The 23,473-nt window shown below is 35.7% G+C and overlaps 1 protein-coding gene and 1 pseudogene across 2 annotated transcripts; both read right to left on the bottom strand.

Moving 5' to 3' along the window:
• Positions 1-4,785: 4,785 nt before the first annotated feature.
• Positions 4,786-7,437, bottom strand: LOC143602144 (BTB/POZ domain and ankyrin repeat-containing protein NBCL-like; annotated as a pseudogene). The gene is made up of 2 exons (XR_013147778.1): positions 6,800-7,437; positions 4,786-5,901 (listed from the first exon to the last, which is right to left on the bottom strand). The product of XR_013147778.1 is annotated as a BTB/POZ domain and ankyrin repeat-containing protein NBCL-like (transcript).
• A 12,245-nt stretch (positions 7,438-19,682) lies between these two features.
• LOC143602145 (putative calcium-binding protein CML36) lies at positions 19,683-20,318 on the bottom strand (the record flags this gene model as incomplete). Its single annotated transcript, XM_077079358.1, has 1 exon — positions 19,683-20,318. A coding segment is annotated over one exon (558 nt), but the record flags the coding sequence as incomplete, so codon positions are not given.
• Positions 20,319-23,473: the final 3,155 nt, after the last annotated feature.

Genomic DNA, 23,473 nt, shown 5'->3' with positions numbered 1-23,473 from the left:
TCTTGATTGATGCCACGAGATGTGCAAGTCTTCCATCCTTGACAAATGTCTCAACAATATCCTTCAAGGATGTGCACTCTTCAGTACCATGACCCTTTGTCCCGTGGAAATCACAGGATTTGCTTTGATCCGCATTAGGTTTCTGCCGGATCAATGGGGCTTTTGGCCATGGCAATTTTTCCGTTGCAAATATCTCCGTGACGCTCTTGGTGAGTGGCGTCCACCGGTGTTTTCGGTTTGAAGGGTGTGTGTTGTCCCTTCCGCTAACAAGAGGGCGAGAGCTGGATGAGGTGTCAAAGTTTATCCTTGACTGCCAAATACCTAGCCGCCTCTTTTTGTTCTGCCGGGCGGTCCTAACGTTGTTCTCCCTTGTCCTCTGCGTGTAGAGGTGTGTACTCTGGGGAAGATCTCTTCCCAGCTGCTTCTCCGTCTCGGCAAAGCGCTTGGCTGCCGTCATGATGGCATCCCATGTGGATGGCATGTCGTCCTTACCCGTCAATGTGCGGATAAGCTCTGGGTACTCGGCGCCCTGGATGAAAGCGGCGAGAACAAGATCTTCACTTATGTTGCCCAGACTCAGCTTCTTGGAGTTGAAGCGGGTGATGAAGTCTAGTAAAGATTCATCCTCCTCTCTAACGTAGTTGAGGATCGTCCACTGCTCTTCAGTATACTTCCTCTGCTGGCTGAAGTGCTGGCTGAACTTGTTCTGAAAGTCCGCCCAGTCATATATGTGGTAGACCGGTAAACAATCGAACCATGCCCTGGCTGCTCCGACCAGAGTCATCTGGAACATGTAACACCACGTGGGTTCCGTCCAGTTACTGACGGTAGCCCCCGCAATGAACCTGTTCAAATGGTCGTCTGGGTCGGATAGACCATCATAAGTGCCAATGTTGGACATTTGTTTGGCACTTCTCGGGGCGATTGCTTCCGCAATGTCCCTTGCAAATTTTGACTTTCCTGCATTCGTAGCAGTTGGTCTAAAGGTTTTGGAGAAGTCACGCGGGTTTCTCTCCGCAGTTGGTTTAAAAGCTTCCCCAAAATTCCTTTTTGGTTGGACGTCCGTTTCCTTACGCTTCCCTTTCGCCTTATGGCGAGGGTTTGCGTCGGTATCGGACTCTCTCTCGTCGTCTGAGTACTCGCACTCACTGCTCATATTGAGGTGTTGGCGAGTACTGCCGAATTCGTCAGCCTGTTGAACTGAACGCAAGCGTTCGTCCAATTCAGCTTGGAACTCTTTCTGACGTGCTTCGGCCCACGCCTTCACTTGATCTAGTGTTTGGCGAGGGACCCTCGTTCGTTTTTCCAGCTGGGTATCGGTGAACCCCAGTGGAATATTTACTGCACTTGCCCCGGCTTGGGTAGTCGGGGTAGTGTTCGTAAGGATTGTATAACCGCCGGTGTTCCCCCCAGTTGCTGGGGTTGTTACCGGGGTTTCTTGGTCGATTACTGGCCTTTGGACCGGAGTAACGTTAACCATTTCTTCAGAAAATTTGAAAAAACTAAATTAGTTCTAGCTTTTATGCACGGATGGCGCCAATGAAGAAACACTAAGTGAACCCTGGACAGATTATAGATAATCTGGGGGTTAAGTAATGTTTCCCACGAGAATGAGGTCCAACAGAGACGGTTGTTCTTCAGGGGTCCTGCAAAACAAACACCGTAAGCTCGTCACTGAGAAGGGGGGGGGTTCCTCCTTGTGACCACCCTCCGGCTTGAGAATCAGACTAGATTGCTCTGAATATAAGTGTATATTAAGAGATTGCTAGATAACAGGATAGCAGATGATCTTACCATTCCAAGATGTTGGAGTATTTATAGCCGAAGGTAGGTTTCCTAGAAGGTACAGCCGGCTGAATAGTATTCCTGTTCTACCAACAGTGGACTATGCACAGGCCATACTGGTTGGTGGATAGGTTACGGCCAACAGTAACAAAGTCGGCTGCACTATTCCACCAACTGTAGATTATGCACGTCCCACCTACTGTGGATTATACGCATGCCATGCTGGTTGGTGAATAGGTTACGGCCAATAATAACACTATTCTACCAACTGTAGGCTGCGCACGCCCCTCAGTAAGACTTGGTGAGTAGGCAGCGGCTAATAGTGACAAACAGTACTAGAGGGTGCTCCTCCTCGTACTGTTGTCGGTGAGCTGTCACCCTGTGATTGGCTCATGGGCTGTTCTGGTCAGATTGTCTGTCCTATCCATACCTTGGTAGGTATAGTACAAAAGATCTTTCAGAATCATACGGACTGGCTCATTTTGGCGGGATTGTTCCCGCCTTGCCCATTCCTTCATGTGACTACTGAAGTAGCTATTGTCTTGTGCGTGTAGCCCTGCTGTCTGCGGGTAGCCTTCCCTGATGGCTTGTATCCGCAACTGTGGGAACAGGCGGGGTACTTCACCATTGGGAGGCTTTCCCTGCGTGTACAGCTTGCGTACTGCGCGTAAGGTTCTCTGAGCATGGTGGGTCCTGCGGGAGCAGATGGCCTTTGTGCAGACGTCCCTGTTCAAGGTGAGTCTTGCGGGACCAACTGGGCTCTGCTGGGACCTACCTCTTCAGTAACCCTGTGACTATTAAGATGCGCTTCGAAGATAAATAAGATTTTTTAAGGTTTTCTATCATTACAAACATATAACAATATATATATATATATATATATATTATATATATATGATTTTCTTTCTTTGTCATGCAAAATTATTATTTACAACCAAACTTGAGAATATTGAGCCTCCAAAGGACCAAATATGCTACTCTTTTTGGAATTGGGATCAGCACATAATTATAAAAATATAAAATTACAAGTAGCTGGACCTATCCTTCATAAACATAATAAATTAACTATATTGTAGAATATTTATATCAGGTAAAGTAGATGATGCTTCGGGGGACGGGGCGGTGCGTGATGGAGCTTCCATCACGCGTGGTGAGCCTATCCACACCGCTGCCGCCCCTTTGTCACGCGAAAAAAATGGATTTTGAGTGATGGGTGTCACGCGTGATGAAGGGCGATGGTGGGGTTCTTGAGGGAAAAAATGACCGTTGGGAGCCGTTGGGAGGTGGGTGGGGGGGGGTCACCGGAAAAAAAAAACATGGAAGAAGGAAGAACAGGAAGAACAGGGAAGATGGGTGTCTCGCGTTAGGATTATTATTATTATTATTATATTTAAAATACAATTTACACATTTAACCCCTTAACTTTCCCATTTCTTTTAAACAGAATTTAGAATAATTTATGAATTAAACCTTGAACTTTTGAATGCTATAAAAATTATATAAAAGTCGGCTAAGTTGGCGGAAACGTGACGAAGCCTATATCAACCATTTTTTTGTCGGTTTTTATTTATTTATTTATCTTTGTAACATTTAATCCTACAAAAAACAAAAACAAAACAAAACAAAAACAAAAAAAATTTCATCACACACCACCACACCACACCACCACCCCTAGTAAAAAACCATCACATGTGATGGATTTGGGGTTAGTAATGTGACATCATTTGATTAAGTGGGGTGTGTGATGAGTGATAACCACCCCTCCCCCTTCTGGTTGAGGAACAAGAAAATAATAATTGGCCAAAAGGTTGTAGATATACCAGTATTAAATTCCAAAGAACAAAACAAAAAAATATTAATAGGGTTGACAGATTTTTAGTTAGGAAAGATTTGACCTATCTCTCCACACAATAGAAGAGAGTAAAAACTTTGATTTCAAGACTCAATGTCCCATCCATCTCATGAGTGATCTTTGAAAAAAATCCCACCTTTGATGGTCTCACCAGTCACCACTGCCATGATCAGTAAAACCAACAATGAAGAATACCCACCATCCATCAATTCATTTTTACCTAAAAAAATCAATGAATAAATGTGATCATAAGTTGACAAGATTAAATCTGTTTATAAAAGCTATTTAAATGTGAATAAAGGATTTTTGGAATTTTGATTATTATAAGCTATAACAGTGTATTAGCATGTTAGCAAAAAAATAGTTTGAATAACCAATTAATACTTGTTCAAAACTGTTTATTTTAGGTAAATTGTTTTCAACATTTCAAACTGTAACAAACATGATGAATGATCTTAAATTTCATTTTTGTTTTGAAAAAACAAGCTCGATCTAACGCATAGTAACTTAATATGCTCATAACTTTCACTTATACGGTTTCAAATCAGTTTACAATTCTAAATGAGATAAAAACAAAAACATTCATGTGCTCATCAGGGACAGAAGATCTTACTATACCGTTAGACTCTAATTACACTTGGCAATAGTGGGAGACGGATTTACTTTTCCATTAGACTGTGATTATCCTTAGCAACAGATGAATTAAACAATATTAGACGTATAATTGTTCATATTGACACCAGATATTATTATTAGCCAATTTTACTATAGTTATTACTCCATCCGTCCAATTATAAGTGTCCTAATTTGATTTTTCAAGTCTTTTTTGTTAAACTTTGACAGTCAATATTTTTGTTTGTGTTATACTTATAATACTTGATGTAAAATATATGAATGGATTGGGTTTTAAATGTATTTTACATTGATATAACTTTCATCAAGTATTATATGACACGAGCAAAAATATTTACGGTCAAAGTTACAAAAGAAAGACTTGTAAAGTCAAAATATGACACTTATAATGGGACGGAGGGAGTAATATATATATAATAGTTCACATAAATTATTTTAACTTCCTTTATATCTACTTCATAAAACCTAATAAACATATAGCAAATTTTATCTTTGAAAAATACCCAATGTAAATGGCCAGAAAAAGAATATCAACCTCCAAGAACACACAGAAGAGAGATGAAACATTGAAACCCATAAATGTGTTGATTGATTTGTGCTTGATCAATCCCACTTCTTGGGCAAAAGATATATAAACTTGATTCAAGGTCAAGGATATATATAAAAAAAAAGATAAATATATAAAGATAGTTGACCTAATTATACTCATGATGAGGATGGTGATCATACATTGAAGTGTCACAACCACCTTGCAAAGAACCATGTCTTGAATTATGATGATGATCCTCTCTTCCTCCACTTACATCCATCTTGTTACATCCCATTTGTGCTGCTCCAAGATTCAAATAAACCAATCTTGAATCATCATTCATTCGCGGATAAATTTGTGTCGAATTCGAACTCGCATTTTGTGCTTCCCTTGATATCACCAATGCAGCTGATTGAACAAGCTCAAGGCAAAGCCTGAGCTTATTTGGTTCAATATTAGTTAACCCGGGAACCGCCCCTTTGAACAAGAAATCAGAAGTTAGGGTTCTTAGAATATCAAGTGGTGTAATCCCTTCAATGGTTCTAACATTAGGGTCTGCATGATGGTCTAGTAACACCTTAACCATGTCCGCTGAGACCATCTCGGACGCTATGTGAAGAGGCGTTTTCCCAACCGGTCCAGCCGGATAATTAACATCAGCAGCACCTAATTCAAGCAATGCTTTCACTACCTCACGGCTGCAATTTTCAACTGCATAATGTAATGCTAATGCTTCATCAAGATTTAGCCCTTCACCCATGACCATGAGCTTAACAAGCTCCACATCCGATGAATCAAGCGCGCGTCTCAATCGTCGAATCTTTTGATCTTCGAGATCAGCCGCGACTGATAAATCATGGTGGTGGTGGTGGTGAGGCATGAATGAGCGGCGAGTAACCGATGATTTTATTCGGAGTTCTTCTATCTTTGCTACTAGTTCAATAGGAATATGTTTAGCTAGAATTTCGGGTGGGAGACCGGATTTCGCCACTAAATGAGAACAAGTTGTCCATAGTTGATGCATGTCTTGTTTTCTTGAAGCTAAAAGAACCTTCATCACATCCTCAATAGAAGCTTTCTCAACCATGATTGCTAGTTGCTTCTACAAATTAATGTGTTCTAAAGATCAAGATTATCAAAAAAAATATTTTTATAACCAATAACTATAAGTTATAAGTTTTAACATTTTGGTTAAGGTTGTGTGATTCTGTATTATTAATGAAGTGTGGTAATAACTGTTGAAGATCAAGATTATAATAGTCCAATTGAATAAATTCAAAAGATTATTATTTTAACCATTACAATAATAAGCTAGTTATAACATTTAGGATGCATGTTAGATGATAAATGTACGATATTTAAAAATAAGAAATAAAATCTCTTTTCTGTATACCAATAATGGGTGTAATTTAATAACTGTTGAAGACAAGACTAGAGATGGATAAAAAAAAGATCTAAATATAGAAAACCGGTAATGTGTAACATAAAGATAGAGTAATTGAAGCCAGTTCAAGAAACCATCAATGTTCATGAAATCAAGATAACATATTTTAGTTTTGACACTTCACTTTCAAAAAAACATTTTTGGTAATATTCTGTACATTCTCAAGAAAGATTATACTGTAATTCTTCATATGTTCAACCTTTCTTCATGAAAAAATAAACACAGCTTCAGGTACCCAAAAAAGAAACAAAATATGAAAATAATAATAATAATCAAATATTATTTTTTATATGAAAAGATTTTAAAGCTACAAAGACGTTTACAAACAACCCATAAAATATTCTTGTTAATTTCTTCATAGTAAAAGAAATAAATTAGTTTTAGAGAGAGAGTAAGTGTGTAACACAGCTTCAGGTGCCCAAAAAAATGAAAAAATATTTTGTGACAAGGTTTTAAAGCTACAAAATTTACAAACAACCCATAAATATTTCTTGTTAAAAAAATGTTCATAGTAAAAGAGATAATATATATAGTTTAGAGAAAGAGAGTAAATTACCTGAGTTATTAACACAAGTTGTTCAACTCCAAATGATCTAGCGGCTGAGAGAGTATCAAGAGCAAGATCAACGGCTGACGAGCAATGTGTGTGCCAACACCCTCTCTCACCACAATTAGGTCTAGGTTCATGTTTCTGAGGCACAATTGAAACCTGACCACTATACAAAAACTGCAACATAAGCAAGAACACTTCATACCCAACCGAGTTCACAGGTATCACCATCTGTGAACCACCTGTTAAGTGTCTTGAACCTAACGGGTCGGATCTGGACTCGGTTGGAGAGTCGGGTCCACAAAAGAACTTCCTGAAAAACAAGCTTCGAGCTGCTAGGATGCAACGGTGGGCATGGACGATTTTACCCTCCACACTAAAGGTTACATCACTGAAAGCTTGACCATTGATAGAAGGTTGAGATAGTCTAGTGATAGAGATCTTAATGAATCTTCAAGTGACATGGTTGTTGGATAATGATAATAATATTAGTAATAATAAACTAATAATAATTATAAAAAGAACAAGAAGAAGAAAAGAATTATTGGTTTTTTGTCAGATTGTTAAGAGAGAGTTGAAGTCAATAGTGTTTTCTTCAACTTCATGTTTCTGTAGGTTCTAGAGAGAGAGAATAAGGTTACTGTGATTTCTTGTTCTTGTGGAGTTGTGGGAGATATTTTTTTTCTAGAGAGAGAGAGAGAATATATAAATGGGTGAAAAACTGAAAAAGTATTAAAATTTCAAAAACTATGAAGAATGAATTAGTTATTATTTAAACATTCAGGATCATAATATTTGACCTTAATTTACCTCTAGAAAGTAGTGTATATTATTTAAACATTCAGGATCATAGTTTCTTCATAGAAACTATGAAGAAACACTAAGTGACCCCGGGCAGATTACGGATAATCTGGGGGTTAAATAGATATTTCCATGAGGGTTAGGTCCGGCAAAGATGGTTATTCCTCTGATGACCTGCAAAACAGACACCGTGAGCTCGTCACTGAGAAGGGGGGGTACCTCCTTGTGACCACCATCCGGCGTGAGAATCAGACTAGATTGCTCTTGAATATAAGTGTATATTAAGAGAAATTGCTAGAGCAGATATCAGATAATATATGGAGATATAAGATAATGATACCGTTCCAATGTGTTGGAGTATTTATAGCCGAAGGTAGGTTTTCAAGCAGGTACAGCCAGCTGTATAATATTCCTTTTCTACCAACTGTGGGCTACGCACGTGCCATGCTGGTGGTTGGTGGGTAGGCAGCGGCTGATAGTGACATGGCCGGCTGTGTACTATTCATTTTCCACCAACTGCAGGCTATGTACGTGCCACGACAGGGGTTGGTGAGTAGGCAGCGGCTGATAGTGACATTAAGTATTGGAGCGTGCTCCTCGTCGTACTGTTGTCAGTGAGCTGTCGCTGCTTTGGTCAGATCTTTTGTCCATACCTTGGCAGGTATAGTACAAAAGATCCTCCAGTAGCGTACGGACTGTCTCATTTGGGCGGGAGTATTCCCGGCTTTGGGCGGGAGTATTCCCGGCTTGCTTCTTCTTCAGGTGACATTACTGAATTATTTGAGTTATTGCCTTGTGCGTGTAGCCTTGCTGTTAGTGCGGGTAGCCTTCCCTGATGGCTAGTATCCGCAGCTGCGGTAACAGGCGGGGTACGTCACCATTGGGAGGCTTTTCCTGCGGGAACAGCTTGCGTACTGCGCGTAAGGACGTCATCTCTCTGAGCATGGTGGGTCCTGCGGATCCAGTTGGTCTTTGCGTAGACGTCCCTCTAAGGTGCGTCTTGCGGGTCCAACTGCGCAGACGTCCCTCTTTAAGATGAGTCTTGCAGGTCCAACTGGGTTCTGCTGGGACCTACCTCTTCAGTTTACATCACTGAAAGCTTGACCATTGATAGAAGGTTGAGATAGTCTAGTGATAGAGATCTTAATGAATCTTCAAGTGACATGGTTGTTGGATAATGATAATAATATTAGTAATAATAAACTAATAATAATTATAAAAAGAACAAGAAGAAGAAAAGAATTATTGGTTTTTTGTCAGATTGTTAAGAGAGAGTTGAAGTCAATAGTGTTTTCTTCAACTTCATGTTTCTGTAGGTTCTAGAGAGAGAGAATAAGGTTACTGTGATTTCTTGTTCTTGTGGAGTTGTGGGAGATATTTTTTTTCTAGAGAGAGAGAGAATATATAAATGGGTGAAAAACTGAAAAAGTATTAAAATTTCAAAAACTATGAAGAATGAATTAGTTATTATTTAAACATTCAGGATCATAATATTTGACCTTAATTTACCTCTAGAAAGTAGTGAAAACAATATGTCTGTTAATGCTTTTGATTGGGAAGCTGAAATGAAGAGAATTTTGTACGTGGCTTTATCTTAAAGAAAATCGATATGGATTTGGTGACTTGTAGTTTTGTAGGATATGTGGTGATTATGATAAAAAGGGAGACCATTTGCTAACTTCGTGCTACTTTGCCACTCGTGTTTCGCAATTCGTTAATTAGTAATTGGTGTCATATTCTTTTTTTTAATATATGTGTTTTCGGTGCAAGATTTGCTAAAGCAGATTCATGAAACAAGCACTCTTGATCATCGGAAAACCTAAGCGTTCTACAACATCATTCTCACAACATGTTGGTGCGTACGGAAAATGTTAAAAAAATTTGGACAAAGGAGTACTCATTAGTATTTATTACTAATAAATTAATTATGTATCTTTATTAGTTCTATTTATATTTTTTAATTCAAACAACACAACAACTAGTCTACTTGGATAAATCTTAACACTGGCTAGTGGAAATCAATAGTGAGTAACCGAGATCTCGGATCTTGTTTGGTATTGTTTATTGCTGTGAGGGAGGAGAGAAGGGAGAGAGTTGAGAGAGAGTTTGTAAGTGAATAAGGTTGAGTATTTGCAAAAGGTTGTGTTAGCATGTGCATGCTTCACCTTAAATAGGTGAAGCTATGCCATGCTATCTTCCATTATGAACGACCCAATGGACTCCATATTACAAGGCCTCGGACCCAAACATACAAACATAACAATCCGACTAGCTAATTACATAAACGTTAAAGTACAAATAAATACAAAAGACTTATAACAAAATGAGCCTTACATATTGTGACCCACTTCCTAGTTCCTACTGAAAACAATGAATGAAATTATTTTTTCCAACAAATTGGACCGTCTCTCAAAATTTTTGGAGGAGATTAATTCGTTAAGTTCTCTTTGGTTAAAAAATCGTTTTGTAAAAGTATTTTATGGCTGGATTGGTGTAAGTTCTCATTATAATTTGGTTGTTGGTTGTTTGATCTCTAGCCTCTTGCTAGTTTAATGAAATTCTGTTGTTCCAAAAAATAAAACTCACAAAGCACTTGCAACCTTTGTGTAAATTGGTGTGAGTTAATCGAATCGATTTCACGAATTCCATTTGGTTACCGATTTAGCTGCTAGTGCAAAACTCCCATGGTTTCGTAGTTTGACGGTGGAGATGTCAGAATTCCTCAAACAAATGATGTTTTATGAGGAACACAAAAAAACGTTGCAGGCAATCTTATTGTCTACATATTCCTATATATGACGATCGAGCTCGAAATGAAGTACAAGAAATATGTGATTTTTGCCCAAATGCTATATATGCATGAATGTTCCAGGTGATTTATACCACCACATGACTTTTGCCAAATTGCTATATAGCCCTTGAAATTTCTTATTTGGTAAACTTTAGTAACCAGCACTAAACGTGAAATCCAGTTTCTTCTACTTTGCACACTTATAAGTATTACTCCGTATTATTCTATCAAGCTTACAAGTTATCAAGTATTTAAACTTTCAAATATTGTTACAACTATTAAGTAAAATATACAATTATATTTTACCTTAACGTTTATTGTAATTAAACTACTTCAAGGCCTTTAATTTGATTTTCCAAAATCATTTGAATTATAAAATATGAAATTTAGAATGTTACATACCCTCACCAATTGCTAAACCATTGTCAAGGCCTCAAGGGTTCTAAAACAGAGATATAGAGTCGGTGGTTATTGATTTCTCATTAACTTCAATAAGATTACACATATCATATGCTAACTTTAGACATGTGTATTATACGTGTAATTAATTAAAATAGAATAATAAAATAATAAAAATAAAAATTAACAATATAATTAACATACATATATTTTTCATACAAAGCCATCATGCACTCTCAATGCGAAATTAACTGCACGGATTTTAATTTTGAAGTCTAGCTTGTTATTGATGAATAATCATTGTCGAGAAGTACATCGTGCATAACAGAGAGAATGCCACGAAGCATCCCCATGTGGAATTCTTGGATCACTCATGAACTGATTAAGGAATTGAACAACAAACACCAAACCATCTGGTTTAATATATATGGGTTAAGTAATTAAGCTTCCCAACTAGCCTTCTTATAACAACCCAAGTAAATCGTGGTTGTATATTGTTATCTTTATCCTTGATAGGTTGCTCACCCGGCCAATACGTCAAGGTTTTGTTTTCACCAAATGAATCGTTCACTCACGAAAACATGTCCCAGTAGAGAAGGTTTCTACCCATAGAGAGCGTCTTGCCAGAATATTGAGAGAGGTGTTCAGCAGTGTAAAAAGAGTAGAACTATCTTGTTTAATTAATAGATGAAAAATGTGTTTAACGAAAGCAACATCTCTAGAAATCACAATAGTATTTGTTTTAAGATTACAAAGCTTATAACACATTTTCATAACCGGATATATATATATATCCAATGAACATACAAGGATATGCTATTGGCTTCAATTTGTCTCCACCCTATTTAGATGTAGAGGCATAACAAAAACATTCAAAACTTCTTAAGTGACCATATGAAAGGCGGTTTACCAAAAATAAGTTCATGTGGAGTTTTTCCTTCATGTATCATAACTGGAGACTGATTGACCAAATAAGTTGTTATTATGTAACCTCCATTGAACTTATTAGGAAAATTTGATTGAAACAATAAAACCACCCGGGAAATTTCCAAAAGACGTTTATGTTTCCTTTCCACCACTCCCATTTTGTTGAGGAGCACCAACACAAAATGTTTGGTGTGAGATCCATTTACTTCAAAGGTATTCGGATAATCGGATTGCATTAAAATAAGTAATCAAACAAGCTAGCGTTACTAAACATCTCTTTTAACTCGTATCAATCTATATTTTTATTTCTCTTTGATCGTGATTACCTCACCCACATTGATTTTGCTAGCATAATTATTGTTTTATTTTTTTTTATGTATAAGAGAGTTTAGTTGAGAAATAGTGGCATGTCCTGACGGCCCTCGTGGTTTCTTTCTTCCTACCATACCCATTATTGAATTTTTAAGTTTACTAAAATACCCTTTAAGGTATCGAGTGATATAAAGTTAATGGCGCTATTCTTTTTAGACAAACTCATTGAGAGTGGGTCATTAATGTAGCTAGCTCAAGAAGAAGTCCATGTGATTAAGACATGATAATCCAAATTAAAAATTATACTCTACTAATATGTATACTTCATGTGTAAACGCCTAGTTAATCACTTTTTGAAACTAAGCCAACGGCGATATTTTCTCATATAAAATAAAAAGAATAATATTTTTTACAGGTTATATTTATATAGTCGCATCATGAATAAGAATTGAGTAAGAATTTGGTATCTGTTTTTAGTTATATATAAGAATTTACCATTACCGTTAATGATGACTAAAGTTAATGTGATTATATCACATATAAAATCTCTTAAGTCTTATGTATATTGTTATTATTGTATAAATTGAAAACTTTTATTACTTGTAAGAACATAAATATATATGGACAAAGTTATTCCGACATAACCATACACATATATAACAACACATGAATTAGTTCCGTTTTTTTGTTCACTTATATAATTTAAACCTCCATCATTTAAAAATACAAAGCATTAGATAACTCATTGATGCCACCACACCATCTTTTATTAAATATATATTAACTCAACTAACTCAACTAACATATTTTTAAGGATGTTTTTTTTAGTGTTTATCCATGCCGTTAGTTTTTTTTAATTGTGAGAGTTATTATTGTTGTGTTCTCGAGTTAATTTATAAAAGGAAAGGTAAAGAAAAGTTATTTATCTACTTTTAATCACCTATACCACTTTTCTTGTTAATAATGGTTCAAACGCTCTATCATATTGCATATAGATTGGTGGTGGTGTTCATGTATATATTGAAAACAATTAGAATACATGTAGGGCCTATGAGATTTGGAATGTGTAGAACCCATAACCTTACCTATGTTATAAAGAGGATTTAAACATGTCTATACCATCACTACTTTTGTGTTTAAATCCAGAACATAATATTTAATGGTAAACCATTTTTGATACCTGGGGTCCTTTTTTTTGTCGCTTAAAATTTTGGACCCTTGCGGTCGTACCTCTTCCACATTCCAAAAATCGGATTCATAATACATGAGAATAAAAGTAGAAACACAACTAAAGATTCATGTAGATTTCTGGATCCCACGCGAAGTAAATTGTTCTTGTATCAACATATAAAATGACCCAGAAAAATATATAGATACCTCAACTCAAGTGAGTCTAGAACAAAAACACCAACTAAGAAAAGTCAAATAATCGGAGCAAAAAAGAAAGAACCTACAATGGCAGCTTAATTAGCTAAAAGAAAACGAAAAGAAAATTAAAAATCTAAAAAGACAAGTTTATCCAGCAAAGGCAGAGGTTGAAGCCATATGTCCATATATAAGCGTCTAATCTAGTAAACTGGCTAAGAGTAAACCCACCCCATACAGCCATACTATACGAGTCCAATAATTTATAATTATTATATTAATGGGTAAAGTCTTAACATCTAGTTGCTTTGCATATGTTTGAGAATTTAACATGTAAAGCCATAATCAGTCAAAAATGGATCTAGTATATTAAACACAAAGGGAATAAAAAAGCAGAGAGTAATGTGAGTTTGGAGCAGTTGCTTGAATCGAGTTTGAAATGACAAGTCAAGTGTCAATTCCAAATTCTTTGAAATCATAAGACAGTGAGTGATGTGTTGTCAATCCATGATGTCTTTCTATTGCATTTCGTTATCTACCAAAGTGACTTATTGCAATCACTTAATTTCTGGCCTACTTTGGACACCAAAGCTTCATTTAATTTATTTTCATCATGCTTATTTCTATGATATGCACAGTAATGAATAGTTGGAAATTAATAATAAAAACTTACGGAGTATAAAGTAGGAATATTAATTGTATTTTTAATAATACAAGTTATTAGCAACTACTACTAACTGACTAGTGGTAATTATGAATGAGCTCGGGATGGTACTGTTACCGATCTCGAAAATCTCAAACCTGAATATTTGAAATATTGGGTACCGGTATCGGTTCGGTACCGGTATTTTGTGCAAAATTTGGAAATACCGGTACCGTACCGAACCGTACCAGTACCGAATTCAGTGCCGGTGCCAATCGGTACCAGTACCAAAAACGTCATCCCTAGTGGCAATCTCAACTTTCAATTTTATTATCAATAAACACCTCAGCCTAGCAAATTAATTTAACTCTGTTTATATTTATGATGGCCAGTGGGAATAGCTCCTAGATCATTTAGCCTTATCATCACACTTATAGTTCGATTATCCGTGGTGGACCCAAGAAATGTTTTTAAAGGCTTGGAGGGGGGCGTAGTCAAAATTTCTTAGAGACCGATCGAGATTTTAACATATCTATCTCTAAACAGTTTTTCTTTACAGGGTACGTTCAACCCCTATACCACAGGTCCGCCCTTGTCAATAATTGTAGGTATTATCCAATGTCTGAAAATTTGAATATGATTCATGTACAATTTAGGGGTAAAACATGGGCTACTAGTATTAGGGTTAATTGGAGAAAAAGAAGAGCGATGACCTTGTTTAAGGTTTTAACCGGAAATATCAAAGCAATTAAATTGAGACATTGGCTTACTGGTCTAGCTTGCATAAAATAACTTGTAGGTCTCAGGTTCTAACCTGGCCCCCAACCATTTTTTTTTCTTCTCAAATTCATATACAAACCTATATTTTTATAATAAATGTAAGATCTTAATAAATAGAAATAGTCCAAGTGATAGTCACCTCAACAGAAATAAGTGTAGTTAACAATTTGTTATACTACGATTGTTAAGGATAACAAAATTATAAGTTGTACTAGACCAATTGTAGTTAATAATTTGGATCATTTAAATCCATTTTTTTAAGAAATAAGTATCAAAATTTGTTACTTGACATATTTAAAGGCACTATATGTTTAATGTATTTAATTATGTTTTGATACTAATATCCATTTTTTCCAGATATGAAAATACATTTGTCGGCTGAAGTTATATAATAGTATATTACTTCCATTCTTTGTTTCCTATCAGGTGGATGAAAGTGATACAAAATCTCCCTTCTTGACATGGCAATAAAAAATAAACACTAAATTATTAACATGAATATAATTATGGGATTTATATTTAAAAAGTTAATACTGTTTTGGATTTTGATTGTGTTGTTTTTTTAATGGATGATCTAGCCTTGATTATGTCGGAAATTAATTAGAATAATTTATCTTTGATTATGTTTTTTTTCAGTGGAGGAGATCTAGCCTTAATTGGTTGTTTTGATAGTGTTGTTTTTCTAGAATAAAGCTTTGCTAAATAATAAATAAAACGATAATTTTATATTAAGAAATAAAATTGAAGAAAAGAGCCATCATTTTATAATAAGTGATCTGATTTATGTAGTCCCTTAGACGGTTCCTTACAGGCGTTTAAATGGGGGCATCTTTAGGGCGTCAAGGGCGCCGGACACCGCAGTGGGGCGCGGAGATGGGGGCGCAGAAGGAGGAGAAGCCTCATAACGATGGGCGCGGAAGGTTGTTGAGTGGTCAGCCATACTCATTTTTCTCTTTCTCTCCCTCTCATACACATACACATGTGTGTGTGTATCGGGAGCCTAAGGAGCTTTATAATAAGTGATTCAATTCATGTAGTCCCTTATACAAGGTTTTTAAAGATTTCACCTTGATCATTAATCTTTAATTTTATAATAAATTATATAAAAGTATATTATTTAGACCAGATGAATTTAAATTATTGTCTATCTTGAAACACGTTTTTACACACCTTGATAGCCATAGATATGAGTACAAATAATTACACTATATGTAATAATGTAATATTGAATTATTGATTAAAAATCGTGTTTAATTGTAAAAGTTATATGAAAACAAATAATAAATAAATAGTGCAAAAGAGTTGAAATAGCTAAACAATTTCTCTAGTTATGGTAAAAGAAGGGTCCTACTAGGGACACTCCACCCCCCCCCCCTATAATTCCTGTATAAGTTTATATGAAGGGCTATACGTCTCGTATATGGTTACACATGATATATATGGGGTCAATATCTCGTATTGATGGATATTTCAGCAAAAAGGATGATGTATGAAAGAGCCATTGTAGAGCAAACATGAAGGTTGGTAATTGGTACAATATAATATTAGATGAATTTCCAACTTACACACAAAGTAGCGTGTGCATGCCCTACAAAGGTCTTTGTGGGATTCCAAATTTTGCTAAACTGATGGGACAATTCAACAGAAAAATGTGATATGGACCAATGAGCTTGACACATCCATGTCACAACAATCATCCTCATCATAACACTAAACGGCTATTAACATTTTTCATCAAACAAACCCTAAATCTATAGACACGTCACACGAACCCATCTTGCTCCCTTTCAAGTTTGAAACCTGTAAGATGGTCTAATGTTCATAGACTACTCTTAATCGATCCAAATCGTAAATTTCATTGACAAAACTATTTTTGTCCAAACAAATGGTTGAAAATTTAACCTATTGATATGGGAAACGAGCGTTGAGAAATTTGAAAAAGAAAATGAATGTCGTTTAGTTAAACTGGACATAGGTAAAACTCATAGCGTACCTGGTTGCCATTTGTAAGGTTGTAGACTTGTAGTAGACTGACTGTCATCAGAAGTGCTAGTAACGCGCGTCAAGAGACCTGAAAAAGAAAATGGTAGCAAAACCAAACAATAAGGCAGACAAAAACGTACCTGGTTGCATGCTCAGAGAATATTTTTCCTCTTTTGCGGACTCTTTCTCCTATTAACTATACCTATTTCTTTAATTTATTTTGAAATATTTTGTTTCTTGCCTCTCTTTTCTACTAAATAAAAAAAAATTATAATTTTTTTATTACACATTTTATCTTTAAAAAAAGTTTAGTGTGTTCATAAAACATTTTATAAACCGAATATTCACTATTTAACTTGTGTAATATTTTATCGTTTTTATAAGAAAAAAATATATATTTATGAAACATATCATTTTTATTATCTAACTCGTGTGATATACGGTTCTATAAGTTAGTAAATATTATAGCCATATAGTGAAGAATGGGTATTGGGCTAATTCATTTAGGACCCCAAAAGAGGAAATGAGAATCTTGAAAAGAGGGCTAATTCTTATATTGGACTAATTTGTTAATTTCCACAGAAGTTGGGCTTGTTGTACGAATTGGGCTACAAAATAAACTAATCGGGCCCAATGAAAACTCTTGTGAAAGTGTTTTCGTCGGATCACCGGATGCATTTAATTTGCTGATTTTTGAATCATAATTTTTCATCCTCTCATTTTTTTCTTTCTTTTTTTTAAGAAAGGTGAAGTACTTTTCTGTCCGTGACTCTAGAATCCAGGCCCGGTTCCGAGAATTGAAAAAAAAATTAAACTGAAGGCGAAAAATATTTTGGGCCTTAAGTTAAAAAGAGGATTTTGTTGGGTTTAAACAATTTAATTTTTAATTTGGCTTCCTTAGTTATGATTTGGGTTGTATAAAAAACTATTTTTAAAAAATAGGCTTAAAAATGCCTCAAATGAGACTTGAACCCACAATCTTTGGGTTGGAAGTCATACCTCTTTGCCACTAGACCAAGTTAGTTGTTATCTAATTAAGTTTAAACATTAAGTATATACACATTGTTTTTTATAAAAATACATAGATTTTTTTTTAAAATTTCGGGCCTAACGGGTAGTCGGGCCTATGGCTGTCGACCACCCTGCCATAGGCCATGGCCGGCCCTGCTTGAATCCAAGACTTTTAAGTGTTTAAGAGACTGTCTCTACAACTGGACCACCAACCTATAACTTTCATTGAATCAGTTGAAATGTGTGAGGATGAGGAACACCTATTGTTTTAACACCGTGTAGTTACCCTAACAAACTAATAAAAGTTATAGAATCTATAATATGAAGTTGCCTTCAAATTTTTTTAATGTGGATAATTTTAATTATAACAAAATTATTTAGAGGACTTGTTCCGCTATAAGTAGTTATTAGTATTTGGCAATCCATACATCCATGAACATCATCAGTGACCCTGAGCTTTTATCTTCGTTCGGGGATGAAGAAGATGACTTCCATGTGTGAATAATATGTACGAAGAAATATAGTTAACTGTTAATTTTGTAAGATATCATTTAACAGTCGTTAAGTTGTTCCCCAATGTAAGCGTGTCTAGACGCTTAATATGCTACATTATAATGTGGATATATTTTTGTTGATTAGTTTATAATTCTGTAACTATTTTAGAACATTTTGTGAATGCTTAAAAGGTTGAATGTTATGAAGAATCTAAAATTGTTAATTAGGTAAAAGGGAATAAATCTCACTCATCCACCTATTATGCTGATTTAATTAAGGGATATTGACCAAAGTAGTCTCATTTGACTAGTCAATCTAAACGAAATGTTCATCTGATCAATCCCTTCCCAAAATGTCGATGGTATAACTCGTCGACCCGTTCATTTTTTATTCATTACTTGATGAGTTTTTTAACCAAACGGAATACGTCCCTTATTCAAAATAATCTCGTTTGAAGCCCACATAAATCTCTTCGGGTTAGAATCCAAAATAAACCTTGTCGATCGCCAGAGTAATCCCATTGAATTGCACAACGATCTTGCCATTTTCAGAATCCTAGCGGCTTCGACAACTCAAGAAAAATCAAAGGTCAAAATCAAAAACCCGTCGGATGAACAATGACACACCTGTCACTCCACGTGAAAACCGGCGGAACGCCGTCTTACAAGAACATAAATGTCGTCTACTCTGACTGTTTTATAACTCGTGAACAAAGCTGACTGGTTAAAAATCCCTTCAACTTCAACCGATTATCAAGAAATGATTGGACCAAAAAGTTTTACAATGAACATTTTTAGAAGTATTTGTCCCAATAAACATTTTATTTTGTTAAGGTTAGTTAGCATATAATTTGAAAGTAGACTAATCCTGGTCATCCATCTATTAAATATTATTAAATATTATGTTGATAATTAACTATAAGATATTTTCGATCCCATTAAGATTTTTTTTTTTAGTAAAAAGGATTCTTGGATCCACTTCATTATAATTTACTATAAAACGATTACAATATAGTGACAGGCAAACGGGCAACAAGCTGCGCCGCAATCCTCTTTTGAATAGCAAAGCCAATCCTGCTAAAAACGAAGTTTTGGGACCTAGAAACTGAAGAGATTCCGTTTACGACGCGCTAAACCCTACTCAAAAGTTTCACAGCCTCTGGGGCCAAAAAACCAAATGTATCAAAAACAAATGATAGAAAAACATGTTGATTATCTAAACAAGCTTTCTCGCATTAAAATTTTACATTTTAATTGCAGTAGACTTTCGTATAACAGGTTTTTTCAAAACAGGAAGTGATAAGCTTGGGCTACCTAGTAACTATGATCGGGGGTGTATGAACCGATAATTTCTCACAAAAATAAATAAGAACCAAAAGTATATATATAAATTAAAGAAATTAGTATTTGATTAATATTAAAATCGTTCATTACAATATATATTTTCACGTATCTATTAATCTATCTCTGCTGCTCCATCATTCTCGTAAAGTCTTCAAAGCAAACAAACCCATCTCCATTTTTATCCACACTTCTTATCATACGCTTACAATCCTCCAACGTGCACCGTCCGTCACCGATCACTTTAAACACCTCAAACAACTCATCCGCCGTGACCCGTCCGTCACGGTCCGTGTCAAAAAACTCAAAGGCGCCCTTCAACTCATCATCACACGCAGGCGGACCAAACGCGGAGCTTATCGCACTAAACTCTTCCAAACTGATGGTCCCGTCGCCATCCGCATCGATCTCGTCGATGATCAGACTCAGTTCGTCAGAACTGAGGGGTTCGGATCCCCCGATCCGAGTTAACAGGTTGGTTAACTCGGATCGGGTGATCCGTCCGTCGCCGTCGGCGTCCAGCATACGAAAGGCTTGGATTAGTTCGTAGTGGACGTCGAGGGCGACGGAAGAACGAGGTAACACGCTTGTTGGAGTCCAACAAGCGGTTTTGTTAGATACGGATTTGCGGTGGTGAGAGGAGTCTGGAGAGGAAGAGGAGGAGGATGTGTTAGTTTTTTATCGGAAGAAGTTTACTTTTGTATTCAGTTTCATTATTATTATTAATAGGAAGTGGAAGTGATAATAATATTGATAATAATAATAATAATAATAATAATAAGGGTGGGAATGGGATGGAAGGAAGGAGGAAGAAGGGGGTGGTTATATGGAGGGAGGAAAGGTGAGGCATAGTGAGCTTCGTGGAAGCTTCGTTATGAGTAATGAAGGATTATTTATAGGTATGAAAGTGAGGAAGTGGGCGGTTTGTTCTTTTTCAAGATTGTTACTTATTACTTAATTCATTGATTAATGAGTTGGGTGATGATAAAAATCTAGCATATGGTTTGTGGCCGACGTGTGCTGTTGTTTGTGGTTTAAAATTAAGAGTGTAAAAGAGTTGGGTTGTTAGTTAGCTACTTGATATTAGATTAATAATAAATAACTTGATACAGCTAAGTATATATATCCCTAAACACCATTCTCCTAATTCATCATGTATGTGCAGTGTTAGTTTTCCCCCATCATTCAGCATCACTTTTCAACCAAAGAATACATCATTCTCTATCTATTTCCATCATTTCATTATTTAATATTAAAAAGATTGAAAAAGTTAAGAAAAGAAAAAAAATTTGATTGGTATGAATGATGATACTGACGGTGGTCAATACCCTCAGGTCACACATGACCATTTTATTGGGGGGGGGGGTGTTCTAGGGAGACCCCTCGTGTGAGGGGTGCTATGTAGGCAGACACGTAAGACCAATGGGCTTTCCCACTGGTGTATATCAGACAGCCTAAGGGGCTGTTTGTTTACATTTGAATGTAACCATTCAGATGTAAATATCTGATTCATTCAGACTTCAGACTGTTTGGTTACAAATAGAAAAACAACTGAATGGTTAAAATTAGGTCTTAATCATTCAGACTTGGTGTTGTTTCTGAATAGGACAGAGACTCATTCAGACCTGACTCATTCAAATCTGAATGAACCAAGCAGTCCAAGTGTTATAAGGTCCGAGTTAAGACTTATCGGCTTGACATCAAATAAAGCTCGTTTAGTTATCGGGCCCGAGCTCGAGCTCAGTGTGTTTTTAAGTTTTCAACATTTTAAACTTCTATGTATTAATTTAACACCACACATAAGCCGCACTTGGGCTCGTTTAAAACTATAAGATTCTGCACGTGAGCTCGAGCCAAGATGGTGTTGGGAGGTGGTTGCGACAACGAGATGGAGTTGGCGACGGGTATGAGGTGGTGTTGACGGTGGTGGAGATGAAATCTGTATAGTTGTGGTGATAGCGGCGATGATCGGGGAAGTGGCAGAGTGACGACAACAACGGCGGCGTTAGTGGCCTGCATAAACTCATATATAAATTACGTTTGTCCAAGACAACCCATTATTCTATAAAATGAGTCATAATTGTCGCTTATACTTTTTATTTAGATGACCAACTCACGCCACATTTATGATGCCCATAAATTTAAACCGATGTGACAATGGTGGAACTAGACGGGGTCAAGAAGGTCCATTGGCCTCCCAACAAGGAAATTTTTATACTTTTATATATTTTGTATTTACTCTCTTGTTGTAGTCGATAGAGAATTGGGCCTTATGATTACCCTTCAGTAAGTTATGGTTTCGTCATCGGGAAGTAACACATTACTACATATCTTAATATCATAGGACCGGTCTCTTGTGCAAAGTAACAAATCTAATACATATCTTAATACCACTATGGATGAACATATATTTACTGATCACTACATATCTTAAGTTCTATTTCTACCTCAGTAATTGGCAATTTTCACACATAAGACTAGTATCCTTAAATAGTTGAAAAGGACACATTTACTACACGTCTTAGAACCGTTAGACTGCAAACCATTTGATGTCACCTATAAATAATAGATATTTATACATCTAGTTCTAGCAAGCTATCAATTTGGATATTACTAGTTGCTTGCTATACGCTTTTTCCTATTACGGGATATTTAGAATGGCATTTTAGGTGATGATTAAATAATTTAATTGTCCATAAACACATATATTAGCGTATAAAAGTAATGAAACTTGACAAATCATACAAAAAGTGATTATATTGTCGTTTATTAAGGGAAAACATTTTATATAATTTTATGGGGAGCATAAAGGCTACAGCCATACACAATATCTAAACATTGTAACATGTTTGCATCTTTCCTGTTGAATATATAAATCATGTTTTTTCTTTCTAGAATATTATAAAGATTAACATCTAAATTTTATAAATCCATATTGACCAACTGGATGCAATATAGGATCATAATTTATAACAAGTGAACGAGATATGGGCCTCTTTAAGTTGACTAGTAAATAACATTATTTTGTCTATTCTGCTGAATATCATAAATAATTGATATGTATATATGATTGCAACTGTTATTTAAAAATAAAATAATAAACATAATAATAATAACAACTGTATTAAAATAATTTAATTATAATATGTGACTTTGGACAATTGGACCCGTTTAATGCGTTCCATCATTCTCCTTTTTTAATTATATCTGTTTAGTTGTACAAATAGTAACACTGTGTCAAAGTTCCCCTCTAGATACTTTATACAATTGATTGAATCATATAATAATTAACAGCCACGTCAATTACTTATCTAGTTTTATAACTATTAACGAACTATCCGATACTTTCCACATCACACAGCACACGGTAATAACACGGAGCATGACTCCCACATTTTATTTATGTAAAAATGTTTGATTACTAAATTTTTATTCATTTATACATTTATAAATATAATTTGAAATTGTACAAGGCTAAAAACCTTTTGATAGATGAGACCATTATCAACGAAGGTGTCTAAGTGGTGAGGAGATGAGAATCTGCTATGAAGGTATGGTGATCAAACCTAAGCTCGCCGATTTAATTCTGAATCACGTGATTTACCATTTTCATGTTGGTTGTAAGACAGGTTGGTAGGGGACACCTCATGGCTCATGGTGGCGAATTGACGATTGTGCAAATACGACAACATGTTTAAATATGTTTTTTACTAACTATAATGCTTTATAGTAGACTCAGATACATTTTTATCCTACATATGTTCATGATATCATCATACATTTATCGGCTGTTTTATTATAAAAACTTAAGGTTGACGGGTTCATAACAAGTC

Source organism: Bidens hawaiensis, unplaced genomic scaffold (genome assembly GCF_021521415.1).
Source record: "Bidens hawaiensis isolate Kalapana, Puna unplaced genomic scaffold, B.hawaiensis_p1.1 tig00058020_1, whole genome shotgun sequence".
NCBI lineage: Eukaryota > Viridiplantae > Streptophyta > Magnoliopsida > Asterales > Asteraceae > Bidens > Bidens hawaiensis.
Note: the sequence above shows the minus strand (reverse complement) of the source record. Positions and strands in the feature narration are given on the sequence as shown.